This window comes from Neltuma alba, unplaced genomic scaffold, assembly GCF_004799145.2.
Source record: "Neltuma alba isolate B1F8T4 unplaced genomic scaffold, ASM479914v2 tig00012474_pilon, whole genome shotgun sequence".
Classification (NCBI taxonomy): domain Eukaryota; kingdom Viridiplantae; phylum Streptophyta; class Magnoliopsida; order Fabales; family Fabaceae; genus Neltuma; species Neltuma alba.
In genome coordinates this window covers 15,769-27,317 of record NW_021636949.1, presented here as the reverse complement: position 1 = coordinate 27,317, position 11,549 = coordinate 15,769, and the positions used below count along the sequence as shown (strand labels likewise).

Sequence of the window (11,549 nt, the reverse complement as noted above, 5' to 3'; positions counted from 1 at the left end):
GATCATGAAGAAAAGATAAGATATTAGAGATAATGTCAGAAATATGAATATCCACAGAGATATTATTATATTCATAACACTCCCCATTAGATGTCCATTATATGAATATGCCTCATTAAAAAAAACACTCCAATTAGAAAAAACCCAACGGGATAAAAAACCTAATAGAAGAAAAAGAGTACATCATTCATTGATGTATTATCCAATGCTATCTCATCAAAAACTTTGTAAGAAAAACTCAGTATTACAAAACCATAGACAAAGGAAAAAGAATACAAAGTGCATAAACTCCCTTCCTTGGCAACATCAACTCACATCTTTAAGGCAACAAAGTCTATTATAAAGAACAACATTTTTAAATGTTGTAGTGAGATAAACAAGTCAAATGTTAATTTCATAATCTTTTGAAAATCATGAAACAAATAATCCTTTTGTGCTTTACTGACATGCAGATCATATTGTGATCTTTAAACATGAGGATCAAACAAAAATCATTTATCCACAAAGCCATTAAGATTAATCTTTGCGTCTGGGCTAGATTCAGATAAATAATATCACCTCTATAGTGTTCTTAAAGTAAGGAAGAACGTGCTTAACTTTATTCCAAACTCTTCATGTTAGTTAAATACTATATCATACTAATTAATAAATGATATGTCAGGTTTTGTGTAGCCAACTAGATGCATAAGTGCTTCAGTGACATTAAGATATGGTACTTTTAGACCAAGTATTTATTAACACCTTTTGGAGGTCTAAATGGATCTTTAGTCCGCATCTAAAGATCTTGCAACTATTGAAGCACATGATACATAAATATAAATAATAACAAACCCATTTTCAAATCTTTTTCTAGATAGGCAATTTAAAATATTTTTATATTATTCCTTTAACCAATATTTACTAAATTAGTTATATCACATATGCCTCCATATAGAAACTTATTTAACTTAATTGAGTGGTGTTCTTAAGAATATAATTGTATGCTTTTGAAAATTTGAATCTTTCAAAGATTTTCATATATTATGATCTAAATTTATCCATGAACTCGTATAAGGAGTTGAATCTTTTTAGGATTCACATAAAATTTCACCACATAGTGAGTCATTATTATTTCCTAGATGCATACGAAATATTTTCATATATTATCAAACTCCCATATTGATAAGATATATAAAAAGGTAATCTACCATAAGATTGCATTTATTTATTTCTTGGTACGAACGCTTATTTATATAATACTAACATTATATTTTAAGTGCTTGGGCTAAAGATGCACAAATCCCTGTGACAATGTTGCATCTTTATATTTCTGTTGGCTAACTATCTTTCTATTTGTATCTTATGACAAATTGATATATAAGATTTTCATTTGATCACATGATATCATCACTAATATTATTGTCAACAATTTTATTCTTTTTTGGTTCACTCTTCTTTTATGACATAATATATTGAGATCTCGTTACTGATTTCAAATACTTAAACTTCTTCAGGGGTTAAATAGTCATGTCTTAGCTTCTCTCTCTCTCTCTCTTTTTTTTTTGTCTCTTTAGTATGATCACCTTGATTATTTGCTCCTTTTTCTTTTATTTTGAAACCTATCATTCTCTTCATGCTTCAGACATATCTCATTTTCATTTATATTTATAGGAGCTATTTTAGTCAAAATATGAGAATCAATAATTCTCATTTGGGTCAATAATTATGTCTATCAGATATTTAGCTACATTTTATGAATGCAATATTTTATAAACTTCTAGTTCATGCTACCATATTTGAGGATCTGGGTTTGATAGTAAAAATGCATTTTATGTTTTTTTTTTTTTCAGATACTCATTTTTTTCCTCTCATGTTGACAACATACGAAGTAAGTTTTCTAAATCCATAAGCTTCTTTGAGAAACATTAATTTGTTTTATCTAGAGACAAACAAGAATAAGAAGGTTTTTATCTAACATTAATTCTAACTTATTTTTAATATCCATCAATGTACATTATTATCATAGAATAATAGATATAATACATTCTAAGATGAAAAATATCTTGCTCATGACTAAAAGCCAATTATGATAGGAGAATTCACAATACATTATTGGCTTGATGCATTTATGTATAAAAATATATCAAATCAATTATTCCAACACGAAGACGAGAATTTTATTCTCATAAGCTTTGATCTAGTTACTTATAGAGGTTTTTGCTAAGTGTATAATCATTAACAACTTGAAAAACAATCACTAACAATCTCAACGAAAATCATAGAATTGCATAATCTGAGACTTATTCATTCAACGTAATTATTTAAACATATTTGCAAATTTTAGGCTACTAATTAATCATAGACATCTATATAACCATTATATAAATGCATCTTTAATTTATAATGTATTATTTTGGTTCACATGGTGTCTAAATGGGCTCACATTTATAAAACTGATATCTTATAAATCTACATGAATCCGATTTTAAGCATAGCTAGTGATATTCTCTTTTTTTGTTATTTTTTTAGAACAAATAGCACATAAAACTTCTTAAATCATGTATCATTTACAAAAAAATCTTTTGATTTTTTTAATAAAGATTAATACATATTTTTCATGATATTTTGCATCATTATAATCTGAGATGATCTAACTGATCATTCAAACAATAAGCATATGGACTTCAAGTTTATTGCAATATTATTCTCAAACATTGATAAATTTCTACTTATCAATGGAGATGATAAATCATGATATAACTCTTTTAGAGCCATATATTCTTATCTTTCACCCAATAGAAGTAACTCGCACATTATAATATTATTCTCTAACATCAATAGGGATAATAAAACATAATATAGCTCTTATAAAGCCTTATATTCTCATCTTTCACTCAATTGTAATATTATTATCAATTATTGGTAAATTTATGGTTACCATGTCATATTATTTATTTTTTACCTTAATAATTCATAAAGAATATGTTATCAATTATAGATTTTATATTTTCGATGATAAACCATGATATAGCTTTTCTAGATATTTATTTTTCATATTATGTACTCACGAAGGGTCAAACACCACTAACTCTTCTGGAGTATTTTTTTAAAGGGAATATGAGATACAATGGATGGTAGAAACATTAATGATAACAAATTCCATCCAATATGATTTACACTTGTATTCTAATAATCTCTCCCCAAAGTGTAAGTCATGTAAACAAACTTTTCTTATTTATGTATTTTAAATAGGGTGAATTGCATATAATAAGTTGATAACATATCTTTAACTTGAAAATCTAAGTGCTTTCTTATTTAGATATAATCATAAATTTCAATCCAATTAAGCTATCACCTTAAGATTCTTTGATGGACAAAGTTCTAATATATATGTCTATAGATCATAATTTTCATTATTGATTCCTTTTCTGCCTACAAAAATGGGAAAACTATATTAATTGTTTAATAACTATATCGATTTTGTTACCAATTTTTTATGAACTACATATTTTTTTTGTTATTAGTTCTTCTAGAACTATATCACTTTTTTACTTATATTTCTTCAAAAAATGCCATATATAGTTCTTCAGGAACTATCATATATATTGTTATTTCACTATATGATATTTTCACTTTTTTATTATGTTTTTTTCAAAATATAAAGTATTTATTTATTTTTACAACATGCATATTTTCTCAATATTTTATTATTCAAAAACATTACTCCTTTGTATATATTCTATAACACTTCAAAATTTATTCATAAATTTATAAATTCAACAGAAATTTGAAGATATCTATAAGGACTAAAATCAAATTACATAGTTACAAAGATTTGAATCATAAGCCTTCAGGGCTTTAATATTGATAAGTCATTAGTCTTCAGGACTCTGTATAGTAAATATATTTTTCAAAAATTATTTGTGTTATTCAATATTTGAACCATAAGCTTTCAGGATTTTAATATTTGTAATCAAGCCATCAAAGTGTCACGAGTTGTTTTTTTTTTCATATCATTCAATAATATGAGTATAATGGTTGTTGGTCATTTAATAATATGAAATTATAATATTAATAGATATATTGAATGTCAAGAATATATAAGAATAAGATAAGAATAAAAATTAAACTTTAAATTAATACAATGTAAAATTTAAATATAACATGAAATAAAGAAAAAAAGATAAACTCTTGTACCTCGTATGCCAATATGAATCTCTATTGTAAAGTCATGTTTCCTCTCAATAAATTGGAGTTATATGGAACTAATGTAGCTATTAGCTAATTACTTCATGTAATGGACAAGGATCTCATCAACAAACATACCAATCCATCGTTCACTATATAGTCAATAGTTTCTCATAATAAAATATATTTGAGCTATTAGCCTTCTGAGCTACATTATTTTTAGTCTTGAAGAAAGATTCTAATTATCATAATTTTTTTATAAACAAATCATATAATGATTCTTCTCAGAATCAAAACTCTATGGTTTCTAGCCATTTAATAAAATAAAAAAAATAAAAAAATATATGGCTTCTGGCTATAAAATAGAAAGTCAAAGTTACATTATCAAAATAAAAAATCAAATATACATGACTTCTAGTCATAAATTAAAAAATCAAAGTTATATGGCTTCTAGCCATTTAGTAAAATAAATAAAAATCAAATATATATGGCTTCTGGTCAAAAGATAAAAAATCAAAGTTATACAACTTCTAGTCATTTAATAAAATAAAGAAAAGTCAAGTATAAATAGCTTCTGGCTATAAGATAGAAAATCATATCTATATGACTCTTGTTTATTTAATAAGATAAAAAATCAAATATATATAGCTTCAAGCCATTTAATATAATAGAAAATCAAACATATATATATATGACTTTTGGCCCTAAGATAGAAAATCAAAGTTATATGGCTTCTAAACATAATATAGAAAATCAAAACTATATAGCTTCTAGCTATTTAATCTAAAAAAGATGAAAAATCAGAGTTATATGGCTTCTGGTCATTTAATATCAAGAAGATGGAAAATCATAGTTATATGGCTTCTGGCCATTTAATTTTAGAAGGCAACCCTTTAGGGAGATTGCAAATATCAATTGGAACTTTAGGTTCTATCGAAATAGTAACATTAGGTTAGTGAGGAATAGAAGAAAAAAAATTCATCCCATCACAATTAGCTCAAAAGGTATAACATCCATATCAAAATTAAACTGTAATGCTAAAATGTGAAGCAAAATCTCTAATCTTGACCATGGGACCCGATGTATAAAACAATGGTAAAAGATCTTTTTGAATCCATCTAATGGCTCAGATTACCCTACAAGATTGATTACAGATATAAAGACTTTGAAACATCATATATACAATGCTCAATATATTTTCATTTGAATAGAGCAAATGATACTCTAGAAAAATTATATAGATGATGCTCTAAAGTTATATTAAGGATCAATGGTATATATCTTGGCTAAAGCATCATGCTTATAATGTGTTATAAAACTAAAGAAAGAGTAGAGAAGAAGAGAATAGAATTAGAGAAAATGGAAAATAGGAATTTTTCTCATTCCATTTAAGATATTAAATAAATGGTACATGGCTCTATTTATAGGAACAACTTTACAACTTTAGTAGAATCTACATATTACATAATAATAAGAAATAATTGTGAATCATGAAAAAATATAAGACATTAAACAGAATGAGAAATATATAGATATCCACAAAGATATTGTTAAGTTCATAACACGATTAATATATTAGTGTCAACATTTCTTTTTTTTTTTAATGAAATAATAATACCAACATTTCTAATGTTCATAGGACAATGAAACGACAAAAATGTTGACTCCTATTATGCTTTGATTAATTTTAACCATTGTTGTTACCTTAGACTAATTTTTAATGTTGCACCAGTTTACTGACATTAAAAATTAGATCATAGCCCATGATTATCAAGTCAAATGATCTGGCGTGTTTTCTTTTTCTAATGAAAAGAAATAAACTTAAAAGTTATTCACAATCCTACACTAAGTTCTTAAGCTTACCTTTAATCCTTCTACCACCCACCATCTCACTTAGAAAAGACGGTGGATGGTCAAAGGTACAAAACCTGATAGTTATATTACGTGCATAGTTTGCTAATCTATCTACATATCTGACAAAAATTAAAATAGGCTGCTCCTAATAGGTTGAAAGATATAGCTCCTAATAGGTTTCTCACAAGATTTTATTCTCTTTTTGAGCTAGTTCTGTGAAACTTGCTGCGTATCACTCCTTTTGTACACAACTACATAGTACTTATTTTGGGAGAAATATACAATGAAGTGAATTACAAACTTAAACGAAAAATTAAAAGAGAGATAAATTAAGAACTAAGTATAATTTTCAAAAGTCACATGATATATCTTGTCATTTATTTGGCCAAAATTGGGCACTTTATCAAAATACTACACAGTATTTATCCGACAGAGATTAGTCTTATACCCAAAATAATTTGAAAATATTTTGAATTATATCAAAAATAAAATTATCAAAATATTGTACTATGGAGACTATTTCCTAAAATGCTATATTAAATCTTGTTCATCAGACGAACAAGTTTGAATTTGCAAGAAAGTCATCTAGTAAGAGAACGACTTTCATATTTGACAATTTTTTTCAACAAAATTGAAAGTTGTTTAGGGCATGATCAAGTTTAGCGGACGCTGCTACTATCACTTATATGTGCCTCTTCTTCTTCTTCTTCTTCTTTTTGGCTTTTTTATTTCATAAAAAATTATAAACAAATAACAAAGATGTGAGTTGATGGAATGGGCATTCGTTTGTAACTTTTGCTGAAATAAAAAAGGAAAAAGCAAAGATATAGAGATGTGGCAGGTGCAGAACGATTTTCAATTTTGTTAAAAAGAAAAAGTTGTCAAACATGAAACTCTTCTCCTATTGAACAACTTTCTCAAAAATTCAAAGTCGTTTATCCGGTGAACGAGTTTCAATATAGTATTTGAGAAATAGTTTCTGCAGTATAGCATCTTGGTGGTAAATTATTTTACTATGTTTAGCATTTTGATAAAAATGCCACCAAAATGATCCTCTATGTTCCAAGGTTGCTTGAATTGTATCCGAATACTGAAGTGTCATTTTTTGTTTCCTTCCTTCTCACCAATAATCCTTACAAGAACAAACCCCTTTTTCAAAATGGTGGAATCTATTGCGATCTCTAACCACAATTTTCCTGCTCGTAATTTTCGCTATGAGCTTGATCATTGAATGGCAATCATTGCAAATCCTTATATTTTTCATGACTCTTAATGTCGTGCCTGGCTCAGTTGAAATTAGTCCATAACATATTGCAAGCTTCTCACTATGCACAGCCAAAGCCCACTCTTTTTGCTTATCATCATCAACATCATGTAAAGCCAATTCTGTTGCAGGTACATAGCCTTCCAACCTTGTCAAATAGTTCAACTCCTCTAACTTTTCATAGATTCTTTTCCTTTGAGGGTGTCTTAGGTCTCCTGAGAAGAATTCATGAATAATACTATTGACTTCAATGGAACTACAACCTGGTTCCTTCAAAACTCCTTCCTTCTCCATTTTCTTTCTCACTTTTGCAGCATGATTCCATCTTCCTGATGAAGCATAGAAATTTGACAGCATTATGTAGGATCCAGACTCAATAAAATTGCACTCACTCAATAGTTTAGCAACACGATCTCCAATCTCGGCATTTCTATGGATTTTACATGCACTTAACAAAGAACAGAGCATTCTACTATCAGGATGCACTCCCATTTTGCCAATGAAATCATAAGCTTCTTCGAGCCTACCTACTCTAGCAAGCAAGTCAACTATGCAACCGTAGTGTTGTAATTGTGGCTCAATCCCATGTTCTGTTTCCATTGATTGAAATATCTCATAACCCAGCTCCACCAAACCTCCATGGCTGCAAGCATTCAAGACTCCAACAAAGGTTATGCTATTTGGTTTAAGACCTCGCTTTATCATCTCCCTAAACAATTCGATTGCCTCAATGCTCTTTCCATGCATAGCTAACCCCACAATCATCGAATTGTAAGTGGTCAGATCTCTCACGTTCAGTTCTCTGAACAATAACTGCGCTGCATCAATATCACCAAACCTTGAATACATATTGATTAAGGCACCACCAATGAATTGATTCATCTTGATATTGCACTTGCTCATGTACATGTGTACCCATCGACCTAGCTCCAAAGCACTCAACTGCATACAAGCAGATAAAACACAAACAATGGTGACTTCATTAGGCTTCACATTCTTTGCTAGCATCTCTCTGAATATCTCCAAACCCCTATTGAACTCCCCATTCTTTACCAACCCACCTATCACTGCCGTCCAATAGACCGTGTCACTTGATTCTAGTTTACTAAATAAAGCCATCGCCTCTTGAGTTAGCCCATGATCAAAATAGCAAGTTGTCATAACTGTGCATGCAACAACATCACACTCAGACATTTTATCGAACAACTTCCGAGCATCCTCCAATCTACCACACTTCCCATATAGTTCCATAAGCTTCAATGCTATTGATCGGTTTAAACTCAACCCGGATTTCAGAACCTGACAATGAACTCCTTTGCCATAGCCAAGAGCAAGTAAAAGAGCACAAGCTTTCAAGACTGAAGTGATCGCATACTCATCAGGCAAAATCAACTGGTTGACCATTTGAGTATACAAGTTAAGAGCATCGCTGTGAAATCCAAGGGAAACCAAACCATCAATAAGAGCAGTGTAGAGGTACACATTGGGGTTTTCAGTGCGGTGAAAGACCTTGGTAGCATAACCAATGGAACTGATTTTACAGTAAAATCGAGTAAGTTCGAATAGGAGGAAAGGATCTTGCTCGACTCCTTTCCTTATGATTTTGGCATGAATTGATCGGGCATGATTCATGTCTTTACTCTTCTGAAGCATTGAGATGAGGTTCGTCCGAAGGATGTGATCATTATTGCCAGGAATTGAATTCGGACAAAATTTTGGGTTTCCCATAACGGGGACCAGATTTGAAAAGCTCATGTTGGTCTCCAAATTCCTGCTTGTTTCGGCCTCCTATTCTCGGATTTGTCTCCAATTTTGGCCCGAAATGTAAGTCATCGATCCGTTGTTGAATCATCTGAAAATTTGAGTTATTGGCTCCAAATAGCACCGTGCCATGCAGACGAAGGGCCAAGTTCGTTTTCACTTGAAACGCAGAGACTCCCAACAGTCACGCGAGATATATGATTAAGATTAAAAAAATTAATTAAATTAGATATTTATAAACGAAATATTAATTGCTTTTCTAAATTATTTTTAAAAAAATTAAATTTTTAATCTCTATAATTTTGACTCGTTGTAAATACTAAATTTAATTCTTGATTTTTAATATCTCCAACTCAAAACTATGAACAGCTGAAGTTTTAAGAGAACAAAATTATAGAGATAAAGTCATTGGAGTCAAAATTCAAAAAATAAGTTACAAGTCATTGGAGTCAAAATTCAAAAAATAAGTTACAACTAAGTTGAATCAACTTAAAGTTTAACAACTGAGCTACAATCAAGTTAAAACTAATGAACAAAAAATCAGATTCAGACAGCCAATTTAGACTGGTAAACTGGCCTGTGATTTGGTCTGGTTTAGCAACAAAACTGGAGGAAGATTGAACCGGAGTAAACTAGATTAAACCGGTGTAAACTGTCACAACCAGCCAACCTGCTAGTTTAGGTGGCTTAGCTGGGTTGTTTGGAAAAAAAAAAAAAAAGAATATGAGACTGTTTCACACACAAACAAAAAACATTGATTGAAGAAGAAGAAAAACATAAATAAAAGAAAGATGATCGTTTTCTTTCATTTCTCTAGTTCTACAAGTTCGCTTTGTAAATAAAAATAAAATTTATTCTCATCCCTCTGGCTCTTTGAGTGCATCTGAATGAAGATAAGGGAGCATGGAGCTGTGAAAACTAAAAAAAGAAGAGGGGAACCTCTAAATGAATGAAGAAGAAAGAAATATTGAAATAGAGAGAAGAATGAGAATAAGAAAGAAAACTACCATAGCACGTGAATACCCAACCCATTCTGTACAAGATATGAAAAGACTGAATAATGAAAGAAAATAATTAAAAAAAGTGAAGTGGCGACTTTTCCAATGGAAAAGCAGATCGTGAAAAATGTGAAGACTTAAAATTGAAAGAGGTGAATAAAAAATTAGGTTTCCCATGCGGTTCAAGTTTCCCACGCAAAATCATCTTACAAGAATGGATGGATTTGACTAATAAGTATTCATATCACATTATTTATTATATATAATTTCATAAATATATCTTTTATTTTATGTATATTATCACAATTATTTTTTAGATAATTATTTATTTTATATGCATAATATTAGGTATTTATTATTATTTGACATTTTCTTCATATCTTTATTTTAATTTTCAGTTAAAATAGCTAATATATAATTTAAAACATAGCATTTGAATTACTACCGGTTTGATTATAGGTTGACCCTAATCTGACCCATTAACTATTAACCCGGTATCTTGATTGGTTCAATCACCGGTCTAGCTTTTTGTTCCGTGGTTAAAACAATTTCTTTAATTATTTGCATTAAAATTTATTTTATTGATGAAAAATTTTATTTAATATATGCAATCAACAAAATTATGGGAAAAATTTCAAATAAAAAAGCTTGAAATTATGATATTCCAATTTAAGCACTAACCCTTCAAAATGACAGAAAAGAAAGTAAACTAAATTGGAATTTTAAAATTATAAAAAAATTACAAAAATGCCCCTCAAAAAAGTTTGGTGCCCCTCATCAGAGCCTTGTTGGCGACTGGCCACCACCGACAGTTGGTTGGCTGCTTGCCTGCACTGGAACTCTAGAACTGGCCACTGATAAGGTAGCTGCTAGTGGGGCTTTTTTTTGGTAGGATGTTTAAAAAAAACAGAGAAAGGAAAGTGAGGTTGGTGGGATTTTGGCAAAAGAATTTGATCCTCCAACCTGGCAACTCCTAAATTTAAGGGTGACCACTAAACCAACATGCTTTGCTAACATAATAATGCTATATACATATATATATATATATATATATAAGTTAACTCTTTATTTTTGCTCCAACTTGTAACAACAATTCATCTAGGAATAACAAATTTTAAATTGTGAAATGTCAAGTCTGATTAGGGATTAACAACACTTTTTTTCTTGATACATAACATGTGAATCAATTAAAAATGACAATAATTTCTATAGTAATAATAAGTCCTAATTGTAAAATGCTGAATTTGGAATTAATAACATGTTTTTTCCTTATACATAATGTGTGAAATAACATGTGAATCAATTAAAAATGACAATAACTCATCAGGGAATAACATGTCCTGATTGTGAAATGAAAAATCTAATACGTTTTTTTAATACAAAATATGAAATAACATGTCAATCAATTAAAAATAGCAACAATTCATTTAGAAATACCATGTCTTAATTGTAAAATGGTGAGTCTGCATTTAGAGTTAACATGTTTTTTTCTGGATACATAAAAT

General features: G+C 29.3%; 1 protein-coding gene across 1 annotated transcript; it reads right to left on the bottom strand.

Annotated features, from left to right (window-relative positions):
* Positions 1–6,934: 6,934 nt before the first annotated feature.
* Positions 6,935–9,123, bottom strand: LOC114727428 (putative pentatricopeptide repeat-containing protein At5g59200, chloroplastic). The gene has a single exon (XM_028914137.1). The coding sequence runs from the start codon at positions 9,038–9,040 to the stop codon at positions 7,142–7,144; it is 1,899 nt and encodes a 632-aa protein (XP_028769970.1). The 5' UTR covers positions 9,041–9,123; the 3' UTR covers positions 6,935–7,141.
* Positions 9,124–11,549: the final 2,426 nt, after the last annotated feature.